General features: G+C 43.4%; 3 protein-coding genes across 7 annotated transcripts in view; 2 read left to right on the top strand and 1 right to left on the bottom strand.

Annotated features, from left to right (window-relative positions):
* Positions 1-10,819, bottom strand: part of si:dkey-70p6.1 (uncharacterized) — a 30,259-nt gene extending 19,440 nt beyond the window's left edge. The window contains exon 1 of one of the 3 annotated variants that reach the window (XM_015968480.3): positions 10,436-10,819. The gene's annotated coding sequence lies outside the window, so the exon portion shown is untranslated. Of the gene's footprint in view, positions 1-9,704; positions 9,846-10,435 lie in introns of those variants that run through there. The other 2 variants (XM_015968478.3, XM_070545013.1) reach the window with 2 other exon arrangements.
* Positions 9,714-22,424, top strand: nkain5 (sodium/potassium transporting ATPase interacting 5). Of its 3 annotated transcripts, none has more exons than XM_070545015.1 (7): positions 9,714-9,823; positions 12,583-12,690; positions 13,418-13,555; positions 13,647-13,727; positions 14,083-14,280; positions 14,930-14,990; positions 18,509-22,424. In XM_070545015.1, exons 2-7 carry the CDS (start codon positions 12,637-12,639, stop codon positions 18,517-18,519), a joined length of 543 nt encoding a protein of 180 aa, XP_070401116.1. In that variant the 5' UTR covers positions 9,714-9,823; positions 12,583-12,636; the 3' UTR covers positions 18,520-22,424. The 3 variants fall into 3 exon arrangements, with proteins under 3 accessions (XP_070401116.1, XP_070401115.1, XP_015823967.3); XM_070545014.1 differs by lacking the exon at positions 9,714-9,823 and adding an exon at positions 12,459-12,501; XM_015968481.3 differs by lacking the exon at positions 9,714-9,823 and having other exon boundaries at positions 12,472-12,690; positions 18,509-22,423.
* Positions 22,425-23,253: 829 nt separating this feature from the next.
* elapor2b (endosome-lysosome associated apoptosis and autophagy regulator family member 2b) lies at positions 23,254-26,521 on the top strand. The gene is made up of 5 exons (XM_054745565.2): positions 23,254-23,726; positions 24,487-24,672; positions 24,755-24,851; positions 25,687-25,788; positions 26,125-26,521. Exons 2-5 carry the CDS (start codon positions 24,627-24,629, stop codon positions 26,291-26,293), a joined length of 414 nt encoding a protein of 137 aa, XP_054601540.2. The 5' UTR covers positions 23,254-23,726; positions 24,487-24,626; the 3' UTR covers positions 26,294-26,521.

Below are 26,521 nucleotides of genomic sequence, written 5' to 3'. Positions count from 1 at the left end.
AAATATAACAAAGAGTGAAACATTGACGGGGGTCTGAATACTTTCCATACACATCCAGTGTATATCTCAACCCATCTTTGACCAAGCAGTGTTACTTTAAATGCACAGCATTCCCCCCAATCAACCAATGAAATAAAGTAGTAGTAGTAGTAGTAGTAGTAGTTTTACTTATTCATAACACTGAAGCAGAGATTTCTTGGATGATCTGTTAGTGCAATGACTGCTTGCCCTCTTTGTCTTGATAGTTCACACAGAGGCCACAACTAAAATTCAGAGTCGAAATGGTTAAACATCTGTTAATGTGAGGCCAAGGCTGAAGCCTGTACCAGGCTGTAAACATGTTTATTTCTTCTGTGGAGTTTACTTTTTTTAAGATGGGAGGCAATGAGGATTTTCTCTATTTTGGAGCCAGCACCTAGCAGATGAGGGGAGAACTTCAATGTTTGTAACTTCCTGTTAGGCTACACCGCTGAATCTCTTGGTATGGAGTTAAGTTTATCTGGACGCTGTTAATGGATTGTTATGAAGTTAGGGAAATTACATGAGTTGGACAGAAAATGAGAGATGTTTCATCAAGGTGCATCTGGTATTTTTCAAAATATAACCCGTGTTGCATTATTTTAGTTTGTTTTATTAATGGCGGTGATATCAGTTTGTAGATACAAGTGGCCGAAATGAGTTTTTTCTGCAGGGTGTCTGGGGTCTCCCTTAGATATCGGGTGAGAAGCTCGGTCATCCGGGAGGGGCTCAGAGTAGACCCGCTGCTCCTCCACATTGAGAGGAGCCAGTTAAGGTGGCCTGGGCATCTGGTGAGGATGCCTCCTGGATGAGGTTTTCCAGGCTCTTCCAACCAGGAAGAGACCCAATGAAAGACCCAGGACACACTGGATGGAAGATGTATCTCAACTGACCAGGGAATGCCTTGGGATTCCCCCAGAGGAACTGGCCCAAATGGCTGGGGAAAGGGATGTCTTGGCCTCTCTGCTAAGGCTGCTGCCCCTGTGACCCAACTCTGGCTAAGCTAATGATAATGGATGGATGGATGGAGGGATGGATGGATGGAGGGATGGATGGATGGATGGATGGATGGATGGATCAGTTCACGGTGTATGTGTTTAGCTTTATTTCCAAAGAAATATGATTAGGAATGTTTCTCCTTTTGTAAAGTCACAGGAACGTTTGCTGTCCCAGTGATCATCTTTTCCAGCTTGTCCATCAAACCCATTTTACTCTTGGTCTGAGAACTGTCTTAAATGCCACCAAAACATCCAGGAGAGCTTTCTGGTGCATTTCCTGAGCAGATTTAAAGCACCACATGCTTGATATCACATCTGCATCAGTGTTGCGATAATTGTATCTGTGCTCGTTTGACAACATAGCTGAGCAGTAAAGACAGGGAGGGTAATGAGAGAGAAGAAAGGTGTAGGTGTGGAGGAGAAGAAAGAAGATAGGCGGGAAGGAAGATGTGTGTGGGAGTCCTGTGGCAGGTGTTTGAAGATGCCGAAAGACACTGATATTACGTTGTCACATTTCCCAAAGAGGTTTCCTTTTCTATCCTGTAGCTGTATGGGTGAGCATGTCTACTCTTCCTCAGCCATTGCCCTCCCCTCTGTCCCTCTGCCTGCGGTGTTAAACCAGAGTGACGCCTCAGCACTGCAGTCTAATCTCTGGTCTTAGAGCGTCTTGGTCAGAGCTAACCAATTGGCTGGAGCATTAACAACAAGAGGAAATCACCCAGCAGGTGCCTTTCTGCTAAACAAAACCCATACTCGCTTTGCCTCTGAGAGCCTGTAATGGCAGATTTAATTCACTGAACAGTTTCTATTCACTGAGTAGGTTACAAATATGCAGTTTGGACCATTTATTGCTCAGTTTTTACAACGACCATGCAAGATGTGTGATTGTTTTAGCCTTCTTGCTCCTATAAAGAGTATTTTTCTGTTAAGTTGAACGGCAGACTGAACTCTGTAATTTTTGTTCTCCCCTTTGCAAAGGTTAATTAATAAACCCTATTCTGATCAATTCTTTCACTGAGTTTCTTGAAAAAATTGTTTTTTTCTACCACAAGCCCCAGTGAAGCTTTGCTCAGTCGTGCAAACCTGCCGGTTCAGATGTGCAGGGGTCACACCTGTATGTGCTGAAGAAACTGGAGCATCACTGATCACCAACCTAAAAAGCTTATCCTCAACTCAAGAGGAGCTATAAAGCATCCTTCTAAGAAAGGTGAAAGCTTCAGGGACTGTAAAAAAATAGATCTCAGCCCACATATTTTCACTGATATAAAAAGAATGAAATTATCTTAATATTTTATCATCATTATGCAAATGATGCAGAAGAGTTGAAGACATCTGCCACAGTTCCCCATTTATAGGGTTGTGTAATTAATCAGATTTGTCTGTCACTTCAAATGAGCACAAAAACAATATAATTGGCAAAAAGCAACTGTTAAAAATTATTATTCACTTTCTACTTTGTAAACATTGCCCTGTGAAGGACTGGCAACCTGTCCAGGGTGTGCACCGCCTGTTTTCCCAGAGACTGCTAGAGACAGGCACCAGCCCCCCGCGACCCTGTGTGGATAAGCAGGTATAGAAAATGGATGGATGGATGGATGGATGGATGGATGGATGGATGCTTTGTAAGCAAGCTCTTATTTTGTTACTGATGGGCGCTTCCTCCTCTTCTGAAGACTAAACTCACATCCAGGTTTTTCAAAGATTCAGCTCACATAGAGATGGCAGAACAAGAGCAAAACACACTGCATAAAACACACGTGAAAAAATAAGTTTATTTCTTTGAAAGAGGATCCCACCACAATGTGTAGAGCAGTGTAAGTCAGTGTTTCCATAGAGATGTGTTTCCAAGCATCAACTCTTCTTTAAAGATGGAGCGGCTCGATTATGGAACAAAATCCTAACCACAATTAGTTGGCTCAAACGTTAAATTATGAATATTTCATTTAATTACTCCCTGAGTTGAAAAACAGACTGCTTTTACTTATTTTATGACAAAAACACACTGTGCTGCAGACTGGCTCACCAAAATAAGAGCATCTGATGATCTATTGGTTTTGTCTACACAGCACAGATTTCAGAGGAGACCTTTTTTGATTATTTAAAACTTAAAATAACTGGAGTTCACATTTTAGGAGACTGCAGCATATCAGCATTGTTTAGCATGAACAGACAGTTTTTTCTGTTTTATTTTGTTTAAAGGACTGAGAAAATCTGTTAAGGAAGTCTGGATGTCAGAGCAGAGGGTGAATACACAACGAAGACTCACCTTTCCTTTTTGTCAGGATGGACTCCATTTGCAAATGGATTAATATGAAAAAAATAATACATCATGCCTTTTGTGTGAGGTTTATTACTGTATAACCCCACATTCAAAATCTCAGACAATTGGAATATTGTGAACAGGTTCAACAATCTAGACTGAACATATAACACAAATCAGCAAATGTATCTAAAACACCTGCAAAGGGTTCCTGAGCCTTTAGATGGTCTCTCAGTCTAAGATAAAATAAATGGACCTTTGCACCAAATCCTCATTTTTCCAGTTTCACTTGTTATTGGACATCCGGGCTTCCATAGCAGCTTTTATGGCAGCACTGTCTGTCAATGTTTTGTTCATGACATTGTATAAGTAGAAAGTTTGGTTGAATTAGTTGGTGTCTATGTGTGTTTTAAATTAATGTTTGAATGGTAATAAAGTTTATTTCAGAGCTTAGCCATTTTGTGTTGTTGTTTTGTTTTGTTTTGGTGGTTTATATTGATCCTGATGTATACAATACATTTATATATATATATATATATATATATATATATATATATATATATATATATATATATATAAATGTATAATACATTGAATTTGAGCTGCACAGTGGTGCAAGAAGGTCCTGGTTGTCATGTTCTGTGTCCCTTTGTTCCCCAGCTCCTCCAGTTCCCACTCCAGGTTCTCCTTTTGTGTTCTCTTAGTGCCCTCATGTGTCCCTTTTCTGCATCTCTGTTGTGTGTCTTAAGTTGTAGCTCCAGCCTCTTGTTCCCCAGTTCATTGTATGTGTGTATTAGTTTATGTGTTAGTCTTTAGGTTTAGTTTTGTGTTTTATATAGTTTTAGGTTTATCTGCCCTCCACTGGTTCTCTTACCCATCCAGATAATTGTTGTCACCTGCCTTCCCTCCAGCCTCACTCCACACACCTGCTTCCTGTTTCCCTAATTGCTCCTCCCAGTCTACATAAGCCCTGTCTTGTCTCTGTGTTGTGTCGGTCCATTGTTTTTTGTCAGCGTGCTTTAGTCTGTCAGTCTGCTCATTCCTCTTGTATTTTTGAACTCCCTGGATTTTTGGATCTTGGCTCCCCTGCTTTTGGATTTATGTTTGTTCTTCCTGCAATAAAAGGACTTTTTCTTTATATCAACTCCTGCCTCGTATCATCCTGGGTTCTGCATTCTGGGTTCCAACATCCCTCCAAAACGTGACACTGGTTTCGCTTCCCAGCCTGCAATCTTTCTGCATAGATTTTGCACGTTCTCCCTGTGCATGTGTGGGTTCAATGACAATGGATGGATGGACATTGAATTTCGTCGTCGTCGTCGTCGTCGTCTTCCTCCGCTTATCCGGGTCCGGGTCACGGGGGCAGCATCCCAACTAGGGAGCTCCAGGCCGTCCTCTCCCCGGCCTTGTCCACCAGCTCCTCCGACAGGACCCCAAGGCGTTCCCGGACCAGATTGGAGATGTAACCTCTCCAACGTGTCCTGGGTCGACCCGGGGGCCTTCTGCCGGCAGGACATGCCCGAAACACCTCCCCGGGGAGGCGTCCAGGAGGCATCCTGACCAGATGCCCAAACCACCTCAACTGGCTCCTTTCGATCCGGAGGAGCAGCGGTTCTACTCCGAGTCCCTCCCGAATGTCCGAGCTCCTCACCCTATCTCTAAGGCTGAGCCCGGCCACCCTACGGAGGAAACTCATTTCGGCCGCTTGTATCCGCGATCTCGTTCTTTCGGTCATTACCCAAAGCTCATGACCATAGGTGAGGATTGGGACGTAGATCGACCGGTAAATCGAGAGCCTGGCTTTTTGGCTCAGCTCCCTCTTCCCCACGACAGATCGGCTCAGCGTCCGCATCACTGCAGACGCCGAACCAATCACGCCTGTCGATCTCCCGATCCCTCCTACCCTCACTCGTGAACAAGACCCCGAGATACTTAAACTCCTCCACTTGAGGTAGGACCTCTCCCCCGACCCGGAGGTGGCAAGCCACCCTTTGCCGGTCGAGAACCATGGTCTCAGATTTGGAGGTGCTGATCCTCATCCCAGCCGCTTCACATTCGGCCACGAACCTACCCAGCAAGAGCTGAAGGTCAGAGCTGGATGAAGCTAGGAGGACCACATCATCCGCAAAAAGCAGAGACGAGATTCTCCTGCCACCAAACTCGACACACTCCACACCACGGCTGCGTCTAGAAATTCTGTCCATAAAAGTGATGAACAGAACCGGTGACAAAGGGCAGCCCTGGCGGAGTCCAACCCTCACTGGGAACAGGTCCGACTTACTACCGGCTATGCGGACCAAACTCACGCTCCTCTGGTAAAGGGACTGAATGGCCCTTAACAGAAAGCCACCCACCCCATACTCCTGGAGCGTCCCCCACAGGGTGCCCCTGGGGACACGGTCATAAGCCTTCTCCAAATCCACAAAGCACATGTGGATTGGTTGGGCAAACTCCCATGCCCCCTCCATCACCCTTGCAAGGGTATAGAGCTGGTCCACAGTTCCACGGCCAGGACGAAAACCACATTGCTCCTCCTCTATCTGAGATTCAACTATCGATCGGACCCTCCTCTCCAGTACCTTGGAGTAGACCTTTCCAGGGAGGCTGAGGAGTGTGATCCCCCTATAGTTGGAACACACCCTCAGGTCACTCTTCTTAAAGATGGGGACCACCACCCCAGTCTGCCACTCCCTAGGAACTGCCCCCGATGACCACGCAATGTTGTAGAGACGTGTCAACCATGACAGCCCTACAACATCCATAGCCTTGAGATACCCAGAACGAACCTCATCCGCCCCCGGGGCTCCGCCGCTGTGTAGTTGTTTGACTACCTCAGCAACTTCTGCCCCCGAGATCGGACAGTCCATCCCCAGGCCTCCCAGCTCTGGTTCCTCCTCGGAATGCGCATTGGTGGCATTGAGGAGCTCCTCAAAGTATTCCTTCCACCGTCCGACTATAGCCTCATTTGACGTCAGCAGCTCCCCATCCCCACTGTAAACAGTGTGAGCGAGTTGCTGCCTTCCTCTCCTGAGGCGCCAGACAGTTTGCCAGAACCTCTTTGGAGCCGATCGATAGTCTTTCTCCATGGCCTCACCAAACTCCTCCCACGCCCGAGATTTTGCCTCGGCAACTGCCACTGCTGCACCCCGCTTGGCTATCCGGTACCTGTCTGCTGCCTCCGGAGACCCACCGACCAGCCACGACCCGTAGGCCTCCCTCTTCAGCCTGACGGCTCCCCGAACCTCTGGTGTCCACCAGCGGGTACGGGGGCCGCCACCACGACTGGCACCGGCCACCCCATGACCACAGCCAGCAACAGCCGCCTCGACAATCGCAGAGTGGAACAAGGCCCACTCGGACTCAATGTCCCCCACTGCTCTCGGGACGTGGTCAAAGCTCTGCCGGAGGTGGGAGTTGAAGACCGTCTTGACAGGTTCTTCTGCCAGGCGTTCCCAGCAGACCCTCACTATGCGTTTGGGTCTGCCAGGTCTACGCGGCATGTTCCCTTGCCATCTGATCCAACTCACCACCAGGTGGTGATCAGTTGACAGCTCCGCCCCTCTCTTCACTCGGGTGTCCAAAACATACGGCCGCAGGTCAGATGATACGACTACAAAATCTATCATCGACCTGTGACCTAGGCTGCCCTGGTACCAAGTGTACCGGTGGGCATCCTTATGTTCGAACATGGTGTTCGTTATGGCCAAACTGCGGCTTGCACAGAAGTCCAATAACAAAACACCGCTCGAGTTCAGATTAGGTGGGCCGTTCCTCCCAATCACACCCCTCCAGGTCAAGCTGTCATTGCCCACGTGAGCATTGAAGTCCCCCAGCAGGACAATGGAGTCCCCTGATGGAGCACTATCTAGCACTCGTCCCAGGGACTCCAAAAAGGGTGGGTACTCTGAACTGATATTTGGCCCATAAGCACAAACAACAGTCAGGACCCATTCCCCGACCCGAAGGCGCAAGGAAGCTACCCTCTTGTCCCCCGGGGTAAACCCCAACACACAGGCAGAGAGTCTCGGGGCTAACAAAAAGCCAACCCCAGCCCTCCGCCTCTCACCCGGAGCAACTCCAGCAAAGTAGAGTGTCCAACCCCTCTCCAGGCCTCGGGTTCCAGAGCCAATGCAATGTGTCGAGGTGAGTCCGACTATATCTAGCCGGTACCGCTCAACCTCTGCCACAAGCTCCGGCTCCTTCCCCGCCAGCGAGGTGACGTTCCATGTCCCAAAAACTAGTTTTCTTGTCCGGGGATTGGACCGCCAAGGCTCCCGCCTTGGTCTGCCACCCGATTCGCATTGCACCGGACCCTTCATGTTCCTCCTGCGGGTGGTGGGTCCACAGTTGGACGAGCCCATGTATCCGGTTCGGGCTGGGCCCGGCCGGGCCCCATGGGCGAAAGCCCGGCCACCAGGCGCTCGCTCACGGGCCTCAACCCCAGGCCTGGCTCCAGGGTGGGACCCCGGTAACCCTCCGGGCCGGGTACTCCGACTCTTCGTTTTAACCGCCATGAAAGATCCTTCGAACCGTTCTTTGTCTCACCCTTCACCTAAGACCAATTTGTCATGGGAGACCCTACCAGGGGCTCTAAGTGCCCCAGACAACATAGCTCCTAGGATCATTAGGGCACTCAAACTCCTCCACCACGATAAGGTGGTCACCTTATCGACATTGAATTTGAATCATTGAATCTTGTCATTTTTGCAAACATAAGTATTAATCAGCATCAACGATCTCAACTCTTCCACCCATCAAAGTAAACTGGAGCGTGCGGTTTCATTAAAATGTGAACTCTAGGTTAAAGAACCAAAAATATGGCAGAGGGGTTAGGTGCCCGCCCCATAACTGGAGGATTGCAAGTTTGATCTCTGGCTTTTGCAGTCAGTGTGTCCTTGAGCAAGACTCTTGACCCACCCGCCATTTACCAGAAGATGTTTATTTTCTTCATAAACCGCATTGTGAACAAATGTAAATCTGAAGACACTCATCTAAATACACCAAAGCATACATTTAAAAAAAAAGAAGTTTTCTTTCTCTGTGTGTTGGGCAATGACTATCATTTTGACAAGCCACACCTCAGTATTTTCTGTGTTTTTAGCTAAAAGGAAAAATAAAACTCCGTGAACAACAGTGAATTTGACCAAAATAATCATGATTATTCTAAACCACCTAAGTCTGATCTTCTGTTCTTTTTAAATTGATTGTCTGGATTTTTAGGCTGTCAAACTGAACAACACATCTAAATAAACAGAGATGTTCTTTGATGTTTTATGGCCCCAAAAATGAGCCTGGCTTCAGGTCAACTGTTGGTTTAAATCAGGTTTAAATGCAGTCTCACTTTCTGAATGTTTTCAGAGTCTGGAGCAACACATTTAGAGGCTACAGGAGTATCAGATCACATTGGACCAACAACTGTACTCATTTTGTGAAGTGTGTGTGTGTGTGTGTGTGTGTGTGTGTGTGTGTGTGTGTGTGTGTGTGTGTGTGTGTGTGTGTGTGTGTGTGTGTGTGTGTGTGTGTGTGTACAAACACCATGACTATACGAAGTACAGCATCATAAAAGCATGCATTTGAGGATGACGGCTCCAGGAGTGGTTAGGAATTACGTTTTCTAGGAACATGGCCTGCATTTACATGTGTTTTCATTATTAATAAAACTGGAGCTGTTTCAACTGGCCCAGCCAGCTCAGCCTCCCCGGCAATCTGCTCAGGTTCTGCTAAATCACCTGGGAGTTCATGTGGAGCGAAATCCTCGCCCTCCATGTGACACAAATAACAGTGGGGTGTGTGTGTGTGTGTGTGTGTGTGTGTGTGTGTGTGTGTGTGTGTGTGTGTGTGTGTGTGTGTGTGTGTGTGTGTGTGTGTGTTGGGAGGAGGGAGGGAGAAAGATGGGGTAAGAGAGAGAGAGAGAGAGAGAGAGAGAGAGAGAGAGAGAGAGAGAGAGAGAGAGAGAGAGAGAGAGAGAGAGAGAGAGAGAGAGAGAGAGAGAGAGAGAGAGAGAGAGAGGATACATGCTATTGTGTGAGAATGTGAATTAGGTCAAATGTTTGCTTGCAACAATGATTAACCATGCCCCTGTCAGGAAGAAAGCTGACGCCCGTTTGGAAGAGGCTTGGTGTGTGTCGGAGCGCTGCTACCTCTCATACAAACGCCTTCTGACAAATTGAACCAATTCACAGAGAAGATTTAATATCAGCTGATCACACGAACTGCATCCTTCCCAGGGTGATGAAGCACCCTGTGAAACAAGGGCATCAAAGATACTGGAATCATCATCTAAGTGTGTGTGTGTGTGTGTGTGTGTGTGTGTGTGTGTGTGTGTGTGTGTGTGTGTGTGTGTGTGTGTGTGTGTGTGTCATGCTCATGATGGTATACTCAGCAGGTATCAATCACACACAGGGTGAAGGTTGGGCTGCCTGGCTTACCGCGCCTCTGGGCTCTGCCACCTCCAACTGCATCAATGCTGACAACAGGTTAGAAAGCTGGACTCAGATGGATCCAGATGACAACAACAATCACTAGGCAGGCTGATGCTGTGGGGCGGGTAAGTCAGTGTCCACGCAGGTAGAGGCTCTAGGCGGTGACAGAAAAATAGGAAGGAAAAACCCAGACTGGTGCAGCAGTGTTTTTATCAGGGTCTCACTGAGCCTGCAGCCTGGACCCCCTCTTTTATTTCTCCTCTGATCATCAAAGCATTTCCGATTCATATTTAGATCAAAGTGAAGATGGTAAAGGATGTCCCTGAGGTCAGCTGGCAACTTACACGACAAAAACCAGTCCCCGCATTTATTACAGGGGATGGAGGAGGGAGGGGAGGGGGCACATTTTGAAGGAGGCTCTAATGATCTTTATGATGCGCGGAAACGCACGGCCAGAGGCTTCCTCGTTCCAGATCACAGTCAACTTCCCTGGTTTCAATTTTAATTAGGAAAAAACATGTACAGGCGATGCAGTGACGCTGAGGTGTGAGCGCACGTGTGTTTATGTGTGCGCGCGAGCAAACAAGCGCGTGTTAATTGTATGACCGGCAGAGCAAAGGGAGAAAAGACAGGGCGCACAAAGAGACACACGCAGCAATCTATAGGTACATATAAATGACCTCCCCCCACCCCCTCCTGTCACACAGAGCATTGCGCTATAGCAGCCGTGGACTCACTCAGATCACAGATTTGGGGGAGCGCAGCATCCTTCCTTCAGCTTCTGCTTCCCCGTCCGGAACATCATCAACCAAAAGGGGACAAGTCGGCTTCGCTGGGCTTTACACAACACGAATGCATCATCAGTGCATGTGGCATCCTCTGACCCCCTCTTGCGCCCCAGTCCGCGCTCCCCCACCCTCCAGCCAGCCAAGAGAGGGGCTGAGAAGAGATCCGCGTCCCCGCTGCTGCTGTGGCGTGTCCAGGTCCGTCCTACAGACCCTCAGACCCTCTCCATCACTGCTCGCATCCCCTCCGCTCAGCTACCGCTCTTCCATGTGACACGGGCAGAGCTGGAGACCCCACCAATTATGATTTAGCCTTTATCATTCTAGCGCCCCCCTTAGGAAGAATGGGGTAGTGTTGTTCTGGATGCTTTGAGTCCAGCTTAGTCCCTGCAGCATCCTCTCTGGTCTGTGAAAGGTGGATCCAAAGTGTAGAAGACTGTTGGTCCAGATGTTGGGAGCAGTTTAGTCCAATAGGACTTTAGAGTCTAAATAAGCACAAAGGCTGAGGTTTTGAAATAATCAGACATTTCTCTTTGAATAATTTTAATGCGTAATTATGAATCCTGGCAGTCTCTTCCAACAGGATGGAGGAAACATAATATTGTAAATGATTCCTGTTGTATTATGTTGTCCTGTTTCTACAGCGCTAACCAGAACCTTTCACTCAGAAACACATTAGCTTTAATTAAAATCTATAAACACCATGTCAGGCCTATGGTGTGTTATTCTAATTTGCTCTCCACCAATCACATAAAAGCATTTGCCTTCACTGCTGTCACCACCTGCTGGAGTTTTCGGAGCACTGAAGAAGAGCAGAGCCACCTATCAGGAGGAAGAGGACGCTGTTGCTGTATGAGGGTCAGTTCATGCCATGCTGAGGAGGACTCGTGAGGAGTCATGGAGGTGATCTCTGAAGGTTTACTGTCCTCTCTTTACCTCTCTTACAGCTGAGTCAGCTTTACACAAGCACTAAATGAAGTCCATCCATCCATCCATCCATCCATCCAGGAACAGCAACTCAGGAGGCAGAGCGAGTTCAGCCTCGCCTCTGTCAGTGCACCCCAGGGCAGCTGTGGCTACATCGTAGCTCATCATCACCAGCATGTGAATGTGTGGATGACTGTGTTGTGAAGCACCTTGGGGGATTGTAGACCCCTATGAGATGCTACACAGACCAGTTATCGCCCATCCATCATCTGAACTTAGCGTCATGGAGAGCTAGTGATAGTAAGCTAGTGCTAGTACTCCAGCAATCATCAGGAGAATGATGGGGACACCATGGACAGGTCAGTCCATCACAGGGACACACTGAGACAAACAGTCACACACATAGAAATATTAAAGTACTAGACATGTGATTTCTATATGAACTTTTCTCACTTCAAATATGTAGCATAGATAATTTGTTGTATTCTCAATAAAAGCCAAAAGTAGGATGTTTGTCCTTTGTGTGAAATTTAGTTACATGTGTCTCATTGTCAAAAAAATAACACGCATTTCATCTCACTGATAAACAGCTGAACACTAATGTTGTGGATGCACCAGAACTTTGTTTAGAGTTTTTTGTAAGCATATGAAAATGCAAATTAAAGCTAAACTGTTTTCATAAATTTGAGCTACTTTCATGAAAATGTTAGAGACTATATTTGGCTGCATGGTGGCTTAGTTAAACACAACAAGAAGGTTACCGGTTCAAATCCCTGCTGGGTTTCTTCTGACTGGAGTTAGGATGTTCACCTTGTGCAGGTGTGGGTTTTCTCCGGTTGCTCCAGCTTTCTCCCTCAGCACAGGTTCAGACGATGTGTGAGCTGTTTGGAGAAAAGCGTCTCCAAAATGAACAAAAATAATCATAATTCTGGTGGGCGGTGCAGACATGTGTGAGAAAAAAGCAGGACTGTGATGCTGCTCCAGAGTTCCTCCCCTGCTGTGGCATGAATTACCCTTCATACGCCAGCCCCCCCCCCCCCCCCCCCCCCCCCCGCGTGCGCAGGGACAGCCCACTGTGTTGTCCTCTAGAGGTAACGTGGACTCTGTGTTTCCATCTTGTGTTTGGGAGTGAATTTTAAACGGCAAATATTTGATTTTGTGCGTTTGAGCAGATATTGGCTCTCTGCATCTCCTCGTCGTCATCAGACTAACCAGAGGAGAGGAAGATGGGGTGCTGCTCTGGACGATGCTTACTGATCCTCCTGTGTTGTGTGCAGTTGGTAAGATGATTTTCTTTATGATGCTCCAATAAAATCACATCTGTTTGCACACCAAAGCAGCTGCTGTCTCTGCCCTTCGAGAGAGAGTCACCACTAGAATGAGTAAAAGCACAATTTGAAGGTTAATTTTAAGAAACTAAATATCAGATTGTTTTTGTCGGTGTTTTAGGGTCTTCTTTTCAAGCTTCAACAAGAAACTGTCTTTTGGGGAAATTATAACCAAAAGCAGCTTAACCCAGATCAGATCTGGTGGTTCTATATTCTTTTGTTTTATCACAATAGGGGGTTCTGTAACTTATCAACCATGGGATAATAAAAATGTAATACATAAACAGCTGAAAACATCTGGCTGTGGAGTAAAATAAAAATGTGTGTTTAATCGTAAGGTTTGTTCTGGACTTGATGTTTGCAGTTTCACTGAAAACTTTTTCTCAACATTTTCATTTTTAAAAGTCAAAAGTTAATAGAGACATCACTTTTTGCAAACTGTGTTCAGAGCACATTTAATCATAGATGTTGATAAAAATCTCTAACAGTTCACATAATAAATGCTCTCCCCCCCCCCCCCCCCCACACACACACACACACACCACCGACCCACTCCCACCTGACCACTGAGCATGCTTTGCCCCTTAGCTCAGTTACCTTGGCAACACACACACACACACAAGCAAAGATGATGGTAGACGGTTTGATTAAAATGCGTTTATTGCTCTGATCATTCCAGATCACCGCGGTGGAGAGACAGGTGTTGGACTTCCTGGGCTACCAGTGGGTTCCCATCATGATCAACTTCTTCTACATCATCATGGTCATCCTGGGCCTATTTGGTGCCATCCAGTACAGAACGCGTTACATTCTCTTGGCAAGGAACTGAATCTTAAACTTTAAATTCTAAGTTTATGTGCTTTGCAGATTCAGGTCATGATATTGTCTCTGTGTCTTTGATCCATCAGTACCAGCTTTGGTCGGTGTTGTGGATCGGCTGGAACGTCTTTGTGAGCTGTCTCTACCTGGATTTGGGAGGACTTTCAAAGGCAAGGCTTATGTTCTCACAAGAGTCCAATAATTAGAGACAGCTGCCATCACACAGCTCCTGTGTTTAACTCAGTCTGAGTCACGAGCACCTCCCAGGACTGATCACAAGAGAAACTTTACAAAGCTATGCCCTTAATCTTAGAACTGTGCTGCAAAATAAAACCAGAATTGGGGGCGTAATTATACATCTTATAAACAATGATGGTGTGTTTTGAGCTGTTTTACTGAAACAAAAACTCAAAAAAATCATCAAAGCATCTGACGTCCTGAATTTTGCAGTTGCATCTGAAACTAATTATAACTCAGGATCTTTTCAACCAACCATGAAGTAACATTTAATTTAATGTCCTGCAGGACAGCCACATTCTCTCCCTGGGAGTGTCATCACATCACTCCTGGTGGAAGGACAACGGGCCAGGATGTCAGGGTGAGAGCTTTCTCTCTGATGGGTGGCAGAACCCCCAGAATCCAGAGCTGACCACAGTACCCAGCTGCTGGTTGGAATACCAGTACATAGAAGTCCTGCACTGCACTGTCCAGCTTCTCATCTCAGTGAGTGTTTAGATTTGGGAAAACGATTACGAACCAAGGGGAAAGATGACAAAACCAGAGATAAGGGTTTGCTTATTAAGAAGTATAAGGTTAAATAAAGCGCTATAGAAGACATACCCCATTACATAATGCATATACTGCTGTTCCATCAACAGCTGTTTCTACAGATAACAGATAGAAAAGCGTAAAAAGCAATCAAAGTAGAATCCTCCATAATGAGAACAAGAATCCGTAAATAGTATGTATGCATGTAGTTGTAGCTGCTCCTTAAAAAGCTTTGAGTGACATCAATAATAAAATGCTCCATAATGAGAAAAGAGGACCTCCGAGGGATTTCAACTGTGACTAAATGAGAAAAGAAAACTTAAGAAAACACAACAAAATCACAGATTCAGAATGAACAAAAAAACAAAAACGTTTGTTTTACTAATGACCACTGTTGTTTGTTTCTCATTGTAAAATGTGGACAACTAGAATAGAATAGAATAGAATAGAATAGTCATTTATGGCCATTTATAGTAAATTGGTTTTCATATTATAATTACAAATATCACACAACAGCAGTCCCAGGTTTTGTATGATGCTGTGTTTGATCACACAAGTTTAGGAGGTCTAACATGATTATATGTTCATGTGTTCATCCTCACAGCTCTTGGGATTGGTTTATTCCTGCTATGTTGTTGGCATGTTTTCGGAGGTGGAGGATAGCTGTAAGTATACACACAATTAGTCACATTTACTCATCAGCATCTTTATAGTCTTTTTTTGACTTGGCATCTTTTGGAAGCTTGTGAGAGATTCACCTAAACCCTAATCCCTAATCCTAACAAAATCCACCCACACCTAACCCACAGTGACTAACCCTGAAAACGGTCGTTTGCATCAGTCATTAGTGATACTGGCATCAGAGGATTTTGTCTCTGTAGCTGCTGAAGGCCCTTAACCCTGAAGAACCCAAGAACCATTGCCTTCTTTGGAAAATTATTAACTATGCATTAAATGACTTATATAAGTTCACTGAACACCAAAATATCCACTTTTTCAATTTTAACCCTTTATTCCCTGATTCAGGATTTGGGTCAGATTTGACCCATTGGGCTTCAGGCATATCGTTTAAAAAAATCACAATAACAAACACTGTCAGTGTAAACTATTTTAAAGTTAGGTAAATAAACCAACCACACAGCTACATTTAACAAGTTTTTTTCTTTACTTGTTGCAAGTCAGAACTGCATTCAGTTTGAAATAAAAGAACATGAGGCACAGTTTTCACAGTCACTGCACATCAGTTTTGAGGTCCTTGCACACAGTTCAATGATGGCAATATTCCTTCTTGACAGGCCAATGGGCGATTTGGTCGATACGAACATCTGCAACTCTTGTAAACGCAAACTAATTTTTGTGGTGAAAAAAAAACGCAAACCTCGGGCGTTTGCTTATCCATGAACTCACACTACATTGTGGTAGTCTTTTAAGCCATTTCTTTTTTATTGATGCAGAGTGGAACAGCTCATTTTTCACAGTGCATTTCAGATTTGAGATCCTTGCACACAGCACATCGACAGCGATTTTCCTCCTTGACAGGCCAATGGGCGATTTGGTCGAAATGAAAATCTGTATTCTTGTAAACTCGAACAAATTTTTGTGGTGGCGGGGAGGAGAGGCCAGAAGTTGTTGGCCTACCCCGACTTCTTGCTGTTCCAACTTGAACCAAGCCTTCAGCAACCAAACCCTGAAACTTACTCCTTGATGATGTTTGGCTGATCAATGTTGATGTACTCTTTTTTGGACTTGTCCCAGCAGCGGGCTTTTCCCAAAGGCTCTGGTCCAGCATATGCTGACACCAAAGTGACTGCTTTTGTGTCTTGCCATTTCAAACACAGTATTGGTGTTGGACTTGATTCGATGATCATGTGATCCACGGCCTTTCTTGGACAGGTCTTTGTCTGTCATCAGGGTGCACTTTGACATGCGGTTTTTTCGAACAGTTCCTGTGTAGTAGATTTCCTCTGCCAATAATTTCTCATTGAGGGGCACTGAAGTGAAGAAATTGTCAGCAAAAATCAGGAAATGTACTTTCTCTGCAAGCGAGTCGCATAGCTTCACCACAATGTCTCCACCAACACCCAACTGACTCTTCCCTTTTTGCTCATTGGCACCTCCTTTTCCCTGATATATATCAAAATCGTGCAGGAAGCCAGTGACACAGCAGCGCCCCCACAATTTGAATCCCCATGGATGTGGCTTCCATTTGATGTACTGCCTTATGCCACCAAATTTTCCTTTGTACGGCACCATCATCTTATCGATGCACTGTTTATGGCGTGGTGCAATAGTCAAACATTGTCTCCGAAAAAAATTCAAAAATGGTCTTAGTTTCCACAGTCGACCATTTTTTACTTCTTCACTGGTCATTTCGTTGTCTACAAAGTGAATGACAGAGATAGCTGGCTGAATCGGTTGCGACTCGTTATGTCGGCCACAGGCCCATAACGAACTTCGTTTTCCCAGTTCTGACATACTCCAGACATTTGAACTAATTCCATCCTGAGATACAGTCCAAGAACTTGTTCTTTCTCTTTTACTGAAGCGTCAACACATTTCTCATGCTTCTGAATACTGTATTGATTGGTGTGCTCAACAATATTTTCCAACATATCAAGGGAAACAAAGCGCAGAAAGTAAACCAGTGGCGTGTCTGTTATGGCATCCTGGTACGACTCAACTTGTTCACCAAGAAAGTTCACATCAGGCAACTCAAAGCCTTTCTTTCACCATTTACACGTTTTTACGGCACAATTTGGCTCCATCTGTACGCTAGCAGTCTCAGCAAATGGCACATCTTCATCACTGGATGAGTGATTGGATGAGTTACTGTCTTCGGCAGAGGATCCACCACCATCAATTTCATGGGTTGATACAATTCATCAGAATCGCTGTCGCTGTCCAGCTCAGGGCCAAATTCACCATCATCAGCTTCGAGTTGATCCAAAACTTGTTGTGCAGAGAAATTTCTCTGGTGCTTTCCCTGCCCTGAAAAGGGAGCAGCCATACTCCCTGAAAAGATATATTTACTTTATTAGTCTCTGACCCTGTACTACTTAGGTAACTTAGTAAAATGTATTACACAAATTAATTTATTTCAAGGCTTGTGTCAAGTACAGGACTGTAACCATTCTCCATCTACAATGTCACTCAAAGAACCAAAGAGTCATTGTTGACCCAACAATTTTTAACCCATACACCCGGAGAGTCGTTTTTGACCCATCGTTTTTTTAACTAGCTCAGAGTGGCTCATTTTTACAAAAATAACATAAAACATTTTTCTAGGCATTCTGCAACTTATTACAAAGTAAATTAACAAATAAAACACAATTTTACCCACCTTTGATTAGCCAAGAAGACGATTTTTTGGGGGGAAAGTTTCCAGCTCAACAAAACAGCATGAGGTCAGCCATCTTCAAACTACCACTCTGGCTCATGTCATGTCCACTAGATGTCCCTATGCAGGGGTCAGAAGTGGCACTTTGGGATTTAGAAGATAAATTTGACCATTTTTGTTTTCTTTGTACATTTTGAAGCAGCGGCAATTAACAGTGGCCAAATTTGACCCCATGGAACTATGCTGAAGAGTTTAGACAGTCTAAAATGTTATTCTTGAAAATAAAGTTTTTTATTATAAATCCAAATCCGTCACTGAGCATGTTTGGTGAAGACAGAGACCAGCTGTGTTTTACATGGTTTCCAGTGTCTCAATGCTGTCCATTACTACTGTGATACATACTTCTAGATTAGTAAGATTATGTTTAGATATGCCCTCAACATCGGCACAGTTCACCGAGTGTTTCAGAAGCAGTGGTGGCGGCCATCTTTAACCAAGTTGACTGATGTACAGATAAATATTTATTTCTGAATGTTTGTCCTTTGACCTTTGTTCAGCGGTTTAAGATTTCACTAAGAGACAAACACACACACAGACAGAAACTGTATGGTCCACCTTTTGATGGGTGATAACTATTCAAACTTGTGTTACAGTAATACAATGTTTTCAGCAACAGTAGAAATTGTTATGAAATATTTTACAGCTCTTCAGATTGGTCATGAGCACCTTTTCTGAAGAATCATGGTTTTAATTAGGGTCAAACATGTGCGTTCCCTTTCATTTGCTTCTGTGTTTCTTGTTTGTCATCTGACATCATCACTACAAACTTTCTGTTTGTTAATTTAGATTATAAATGACCACAAGGCAAAGTGTTGGGAAGGAGCGGAGAAGAAACCAGCAGAGCAGGACCTCATCGTCACCACGTTGGTTCTGAACCATTGTTGCTTTCGCTGACCCAAGTGTCACACTGAACACTGAGTTACAGGTCTCAGACTAAATCAGGTGTTGATCCACATGAGTTTACTCAGAACCTCTGAAGTCGGCGGAGATCAGCACCAATTCTTTGTTTCATAGCAGAGTGTAATGGGCTTTTGCCACCACTAGATGGAGGTAAACATGTCCACTCATTATGACGCTTCCTCACATTCAACCCTCACCAAGGATGATATGTTTGCTATTGGTGTATAGACATACTCACACATATAAGTATTGTGCAAAATTGTGTGTGTGTGTGTGTGTGTGTGTGTGTGTGTGTGTGTGTGTGTGTGTGTGTGTGTGTGTGTGTGTGTGTGTGTGTGTGTGTGTGTGTGTGACTGCACAGGTGCAGTTTCTGTGCTACTATGTGTGGATCACTAGAGTAGCAGCAGACCTGCTGATCTTTACAAAAAATAAAGTTTAATTATCAAACACTTATATTACCTGCAAAATGAGCTGTATTTCAGGTTGCACTGGATGTGAATGCTTGTGTAATTTTGTTTAAGAAAAAAAAACTGTGTTTAGAAGAATTCCGATAAAAGTGTTTCTTCTTAAATGAGTATTTTCCTTTACTAATCCAGATTCATCTTCTCCTTCAAATTCTCCTCCTTCTCCATCATATAATTATAGTTCCTAAAATGTTTACCAAAATTATTTAAATTTTGTAAAGCTTCACTAAGACAAGGAGGCTCAAATACTCCATTCTAAATGGCTAAAATGAAAACAAAATGTTACAAAATACAGCCACTGGACGGCAGCAACTTCACATCTTCCCTTTATTCCTTACTATAGTTGGAAATATAGTCCTGTTCTGTTTATTGCCAGCATAGACCTCAAAATTGTCATTAAATAAATTGTGTTTAGAAGAAATTAGATTAATAAATAGATTAGTCTTTCTACTAAGGAAGTCTTTTATCTTTGTGTGACAGTGTGAGCATCATGTCACAATGTCCTGATTAATCCAGGTTCATCTCCTTCAAATCCTCCTCCTTCTCCTTCATAATATTATAATTCCCAAAATGTTTATTAAAAAGATTAAGATTTTTTAAGCTTCATTAAGACAAGGAGGCTAAAATGTTCTATTCTAAATGGCTAAAATGACATGGGTGCAGGCTACGCAGTGGTTAGAGCGGTTGCCTTGCATCAAGGACGTCCTGGGTTCGCTTCCTGGCCTGGGATCTTTCTGCATGGAGTTTGCATTTTCTCCCTGTGCATGCGTGGGTTCTCTCCGGGTACTCCGGCTTCCTCCCACAGTCCAAAAACATGACTGTCTATCTATCTATCTATCTATCTATCTATCTATCTATCTATCTATCTATCTATCTATCTATCTATCTATCTATCTATCTATCTATCTATCTATCTATCTATCTATCTGAGAGAGAGAGAGGCAGTGCCACATCTATCATCTATCCGGTTCAGCTCTCCGCTGCCATCTGGTGGATGATCATAATTATTACATCATCCTGTCAAACATGGCAGCCATGTGCCCATAAAAAATACATGAAAAATTCAACTGAAGTCATAATTTTTGGTACAAAGTTTTATTAATGAAGTAGATAAAGGTGCAGTTACGTCATGGAGATTAATCTGGATTAACAGAATGATGTCAAACTTTTCCATCAGACTAAAAATAAACTAATACATGTTGGCAAATTACTGATGAACTATGGATTATGTGCAACAAAGTCAATGTTGTAATTAAGCTAGTCTTGATTAGAACTGTTAATGTCTAAAATGGGTAGTTATTAATTAAATGTTTCCAGACAACAAACCTCTTATAGATCATCTGAAATTTCTATCTATCTATCTATCTATCTATCTATCTATCTATCTATCTATCTATCTATCTATCTATCTATCTATCTATCTATCTATCTATCTATCTATCTAGCTATCTAGCTATCTATCTATCTATCTATCTAGCTCTGTCATAGCTCTCCGCTGCCATCTGGTGGATGATCATAATCATTACATCATCCTGTCAAACATGGCAGCCATGTGCCCCTAAAAAATACATGAAAATTTCAACTGAAGTCATAATTTTTGGTACAAAGTTTTATTACAGTTTTTCTCAGTCGCTTTGGTGCGTTTCTCAAAACACTATTAACATTTGCACAGCAGTTATTGTATTTCTCAAAACAATTAGTGCAAACTGCAAAACCTAGTGGATAGCCTGCAAAAGCAAGTCACATGCTCAAAAATGATAATCCATTCCTCAAAAGCAAGTATTCATGTCAATGAAACTGTCAGTGCTATCAAAATGAAATGTCTTGACACCATCTTTATGAACAAGATAGTCAAATGGCTTTGTCATGTTTTCACCATGACAGTTTATAATTTCAGTGTTTTCCATTGCAAGAATATTTGGTGACACCTGAAAATGCTCAAGACAGCACTATGCCCTACTTGTACAGCCATTTGGAATGTGCAGTAAAGTTACTGTAGATGTTATGGGAGTTTGGGGAGTAACTGAGACACTGAATATGTATGTTTTACATTTTTACTGTATAGAAGTGTTTGTAATTCTACAGCATTGTGCAAAAGAAAAATATGCTACAGTCACTTGTTTACTGTAGAATTCATGTAAACATAAAATCACCCTTTTGGTAGAGCTGTGCACAAATGTGAACAATATACAGTACATGTAACAGTACATACAGTATTGCACAGTACTGTAACATACAGGTACAGTAAATCATTCTGGCACATCCAGACGTTCCTGTCTGTCTGGCCACATATTTTCATCTACATCACAACGGATGTCGTCCCCCGCAATGCAGCGAGGAAAGTATCTCCTGGAGTGGCAAATCCATCTTATGCAGGACTCTGCTGTGATGTCATCACAAGCTGCATCCATGGCTGCTAGCAGGGTCATTTGGGTATGTGGATGCCTGTCATATACCTTCCACCTCCAGGCAGAGAAAAACTCCTCAATTGGATTTAGGAATGGAGTTTAAGGAGGAAGAATTCCATAAGCATCCTGTGCAAACCACTGCCTGCCTGTCGTGTTCTGCAAACCACTGCCTGACTACAGCAGAGTGATGGAAGCTAACATTATCCCAAACCATTACATACATTGTCCAATTGTTACCAGGACACACACAAATTTTCATTAGTGTGAGATAAGGTTCATCTGAGAACAGTAATTTATGGAGATTTCCATGGAAACTCCTTAAAAATAGGGTTTTCAAAATGGGTGTACAAATTGTTTGACAAGATGTTCAACAGTTTTGAGTGCAATGACACAGGCAATGAAATGAAGACTATTAGTTGTAAGGACAAAGACTATTCAGCCGGTACAAGTATAAATAATTGTGACATTCATGATAAAAGCAAGGAGACAGTGATGAATAGCAAGTCAAAAGGGACCATTCTTTACACATTTGTACTTACTCAACTGCTTCATGTCCAAAGGCATTCGCCTTTGGACGAAACGAATGTGAAACCGCCACTAGGTTGTGCCAAAACGACTACATGTTGTGGAGGTTGAACTAACTGTTGTGCAAAGTTTAATTCTGTTGTGAGAAATGCACCAAAGCAACTGAGAAAAACCGTAATGAAGTAGATAAAGGTGCAGTTACATCATGGAGATTAATCTGGATTAACAGACTGATGTCAAACTTTTCCATCAGACTAAAAATAAACTAATAAATGTTGGCAAATTACTGATGAAGTATGGAATATGTGCAACAAAGTCAATGTTGTAATTAAGCTAGTCTTAATTAGAACTGTTAATGTCTCAAATGGGTAGTTATTAATTAAAAGTTTCCAGACAACAAACCTCTTATAGATCATCTGAAATTTCTATCATCTATCTATCTATCTATCTATCTATCTATCTATCTATCTATCTATCTATCTATCTATCTATCTATCTATCTATCTATCTATCTATCTATCTATCTATCATCTATCTATCTATCTATCTATCTATCTATCAGAGAGAGAGAGGTAGTGCCGCTTTGTAGCTGTTCCTAACGCCTAGTGACAAAGCTAGCTACATTTCAGAGGACCCTTAGCTACTTTCTGTAGAACTTTCTTCTAAATATTTCCTGCAAATTAGCAACAAAATAGCCATTTTCGCTCCAAACTGTTCTTTGGTTTGACGTTGTTTCAGCTGTCATCAAGGATATAAAATGTTACAGACACTGTAAATGTTACTGGTGTGTAGCTCACCTAGTAAGATGTCTGACTCCAATGCAGAAGACCTGGGTTTGATTCTGGATGTGAACATAGTTTATTCAGTTTCTTTTTTATATTAATGGTATATTCTTTTACAATAAGATGCCCAAATTTTTATTTGAGACTCGCCGAACGGCATTGAATTCACAGATAAAAAAGATGTGGGTTGCACTTTCATTTTGGAACAATTTTTCAAGCAAGGGAAGGGAATGATCTGAGCATGCAGGAGGACTGACCCGTCATAAACCTTTGTCGGCTGTGCTGAAGAGAAAGGTACAGAACCAAATTATTTAATTAATTAGATTCGCATTCTTCTGTCCTCTGTCCTCCGGGCCACCCCCCCCCCCCCCCCCCACACACACACACACACACACACAGACACGGGACTGTCTCACCTGTGATTTTCATTGAGTGTGCACGTACAGCATGCACGCCTCGTGCACGAGCCTACTATTGAAGACGCCGTTACGCTTTTGGCCTGAGGGGGCAATCGCGAGCATAAAAATTCAAAAGTCCGTAAATTCCCTTTAATGAATGCATAAATAAATGTGTTTTATGGATCTAATAAGGTATAAATTAGAGTTAAGAGTCAAAGCAGAATATCACTAATAAATAAAAAGAGTGAGTCAGAGCCAATTAATGAATAACCACAAACGCTGGCGTCTTTATTACCATTATGTCACCATCGTCTCTGGTCTCTCTGTTTCACGGCTGCCCCGTTTTTATTCAGGAACATTCCCGCTGCTACAGCAACTGCTTTTTCACCTACACGGAGAACAACCGGACATTGACATTTGACCTCAGTCCCATGAGCGATGTAGGTTCTCTGGTCATCGGGCCAAGCTTCACCTCCAAAGGCACAAAGTACCTCCACCTGTTTAACGTCAGCCTCTGTGGCCATGAGGTAACTCCACTTCAGCAAACACTAGACTTTAAATACATGCAAATAAATTAGACATTTATCTATTTGACACACACTTACACACACACACATGTGGACCAGCTCACATAGTTCACCCGACCCGTCATAAATCTCCAGTACCACAATCTGCATACAGTAAACACCATAAACACAAACAAAATGTTCAGTATATGATTACCAAATTCTTCTGCGTCTGTTAGACGTTTTTTCAGCCATTTTGAAACGAGTTTCTGTGTGAAAGCTACAAATAATAATAATCCCTACCTGACTGGTCGTAGGTAGGTACCGGCACCATGATTCTTTCCTCCTCATACAGCTCTAGTCACCAACTTTTCACACAAGTTCTAACAAATGCTATTTTACAAACATTCCCTCTTTTGTCCGGTTATTTCTTTGGGACGTTGCCCTTCCAGGGGGGTTACAGAACGTCATGACATTCCTGCAGAAATAATGACGGTGAAAATGCAGCAACAGGAGTTGTTTTAAAATGGCAGCAAAACATTTTTGTCTTGGTTGATTTAGTCTAGCCGTTAGCTCATCAGCCCTGTAGGATGTCAACTCTATTTCTCTGAACATAGACTGTTCAATAAGATATCTGCAGGGAGTAAAATAGGAATCATGTCAAACTTTTACACGGACGTACACTCCGGAATGTCCTCCATTGTTTCTGGTGGAAGCTTTTTTCTCAGCTGCAGGTTTTTGTAACTTTACAAACTGAAGGACGACTCTCGTGTCCTCTCAGGGAAAACGAGCCACCATCTGCACCAACAACGTCACCAACGTGTCAAGCAAAGACGACCAGAGCGACCTGAGTTTGTCAACGCGGTGGACAGTTTCATCTGTCAATCAACCATCATCCCAGCAGATGGGCGGGGCTTCAGGATGGCCATTTCCTCCCAGTCCATCAGCCTGGCAGACACTTTCATCGGTATGTCCTGTGTTGGACGGCCGTGATGTGGTTAGTGATGATCAGGTAGTAAAAGACACCGTAAATGTTTTTCCGTTTTCAGGAGCAACGGTGGATCCTGTTCTAAATGGAGTAAATGCCAAACTGGACCTGTTCATGGAAAATCTACATGATGTTCCAGACATCAACTTCTTCTACAGGTTAAATGACGCTGTGCATTACGGGGCTCCCAGGGGCAGATAAGAGTTGGTCTCTCCGAGAATAATTATGAATTTAACAATGATTACTGCCTGATGACATTTTCCCAAATCTGCAAAGCTCACTGGAAGGACACAAACCGAGGACAATGTTTTCCTGATATAGGGTTTATTACTTAAGTAAGGGTAAAAAAGTATCTGATTAGAAGGCTACTTGAGTACTGAGTATCATCTGATCTAATATTTTTTAAATGTTGACATCAAACAGACAAAAAATAAGAAGTTATGGGCAAATATTGGTATTTTAAAGACTAAAGGGGAAATATGTAAACAAATAAACAACATAATTACAAACTAACACATTTTAGGCAAAATTTAGACTCAAACTAAGGACAATATTTTCCTGATATACAGGGTTTATTTAGTTGTGTGAAAATGTAACATGTTTAAAAAAATACCGCGATAATACCGAAAACCGTGATCATTTTGGCCACAATAACCGCGAGGTTACATTTTCACACAATGACAACCCTAGTAGAGACTACACGACAGTGGCGTGTCCAGATCTTTTAAAATGGGGTGGCCCAGGTGAGGCACTACTTTGTGCATGGGTGGCACCGATGGTTATGCATTTATATTTTTTCACCCCAAGCCTTTTGTGGACAATGAAAAGCCTATTTGAAGGGAATTCAGTGTGCTGGCACCTGGGGTGGTCAGTCAGATTCCATGGGTGGCATTTGCTACCCCAGGCCACGCCCTGGACACGCCCCTGCAACACGAAGAACATCTTGAGTGCTTTTGTCCATATTTCCTAAAAGTGTTTTGAATATTTCTGCAGGTCAACACAGGCCACAGCGTCATGTGATCAGGGTCGAAGTTCTGTCGTCACAGTTCGCTGTAGCCCGGAAAAGTCGGAGCGAGGGGAACTCTCCGTACCCAGGTACGTTTGTCTCAGGAAATGAAATTATAGGAACGTTGCTGTTAGTTTTAAGCTGTAAGATTCTAGCTTTATTGTTTAATAACAACACCAAACATTTAAAACCAGCAGTAATTTTCATTTATTATTGTTTATGTTTAGTCTCGTGGAGAAAAGCTGCTGTTTTTACTGGAATTTCCGACACAAATCTGTCTTCAGCACATGACCATCTTTATTTATTATTTATTCATGTGAATTTGTTGCAGGCATTTTCGCATCTTTAGATAACAAAAAATAAACAAATAATAAATCATGCACTATTATTTCTGACCCTTTTGTGGGTGGCCGGTTTTCGTGCAGCTGGCGTCCTGCAGGAACATGTGATGGATGCACGTTTCACTTCCTGTGGGAGAGCGCCAGCACCTGCCCACTCTGCACCGAGGATGACTACCACCAGATAGAGGGAGTGTGCAAAAGAGGCGTGCAGGTAAAAGAGAGAGAGACAACTCACCTGCCTCCTTGTACATAGTTAACTGGTTATTTAGTTTTGCCCGGTGACCTGCTTCATGTCTTTCTGCTGCGCTTGGGTGTGATATATATTGTGCCACTAGAGGGCGCAAAGTTGCTGCTATCAAAATATGTTTACTGGACAACAACTGAAGCAGTAGTGAGCTCATGGGAGCCGTTCATTAGTCGGTCATTTACCTGAAAGAGCCGTTCAAAAGACTAGCTCCTTTGAACGAAGTGAAGCCAAGTG

The sequence above is a fragment of the Nothobranchius furzeri genome, chromosome 15, assembly GCF_043380555.1.
Source record: "Nothobranchius furzeri strain GRZ-AD chromosome 15, NfurGRZ-RIMD1, whole genome shotgun sequence".
NCBI classification, from domain to species: domain Eukaryota; kingdom Metazoa; phylum Chordata; class Actinopteri; order Cyprinodontiformes; family Nothobranchiidae; genus Nothobranchius; species Nothobranchius furzeri.
This window is presented reverse-complemented; position numbering and strand designations above follow the sequence as displayed.

Excerpts from the sequence above, each read along its gene's own strand:
- nkain5 (XM_070545015.1), top strand. The coding sequence starts at position 12,637 with ATGGGGTGCTGCTCTGGACGATGCTTACTGATCCTCCTGTGTTGTGTG. Across the intron at positions 12,691-13,417 it reads TCCTGTGTTGTGTGCAGTTG|ATCACCGCGGTGGAGAGACA; the intron begins GTAAGATGATTT and ends TGATCATTCCAG. Across the intron at positions 13,728-14,082 it reads ATTTGGGAGGACTTTCAAAG|GACAGCCACATTCTCTCCCT; the intron begins GCAAGGCTTATG and ends AATGTCCTGCAG.
- elapor2b (XM_054745565.2), top strand. The coding sequence starts at position 24,627 with ATGGCCATTTCCTCCCAGTCCATCAGCCTGGCAGACACTTTCATCG. Across the intron at positions 24,852-25,686 it reads GACATCAACTTCTTCTACAG|GTCAACACAGGCCACAGCGT; the intron begins GTTAAATGACGC and ends ATATTTCTGCAG. Across the intron at positions 25,789-26,124 it reads GGGGAACTCTCCGTACCCAG|CTGGCGTCCTGCAGGAACAT; the intron begins GTACGTTTGTCT and ends GTTTTCGTGCAG.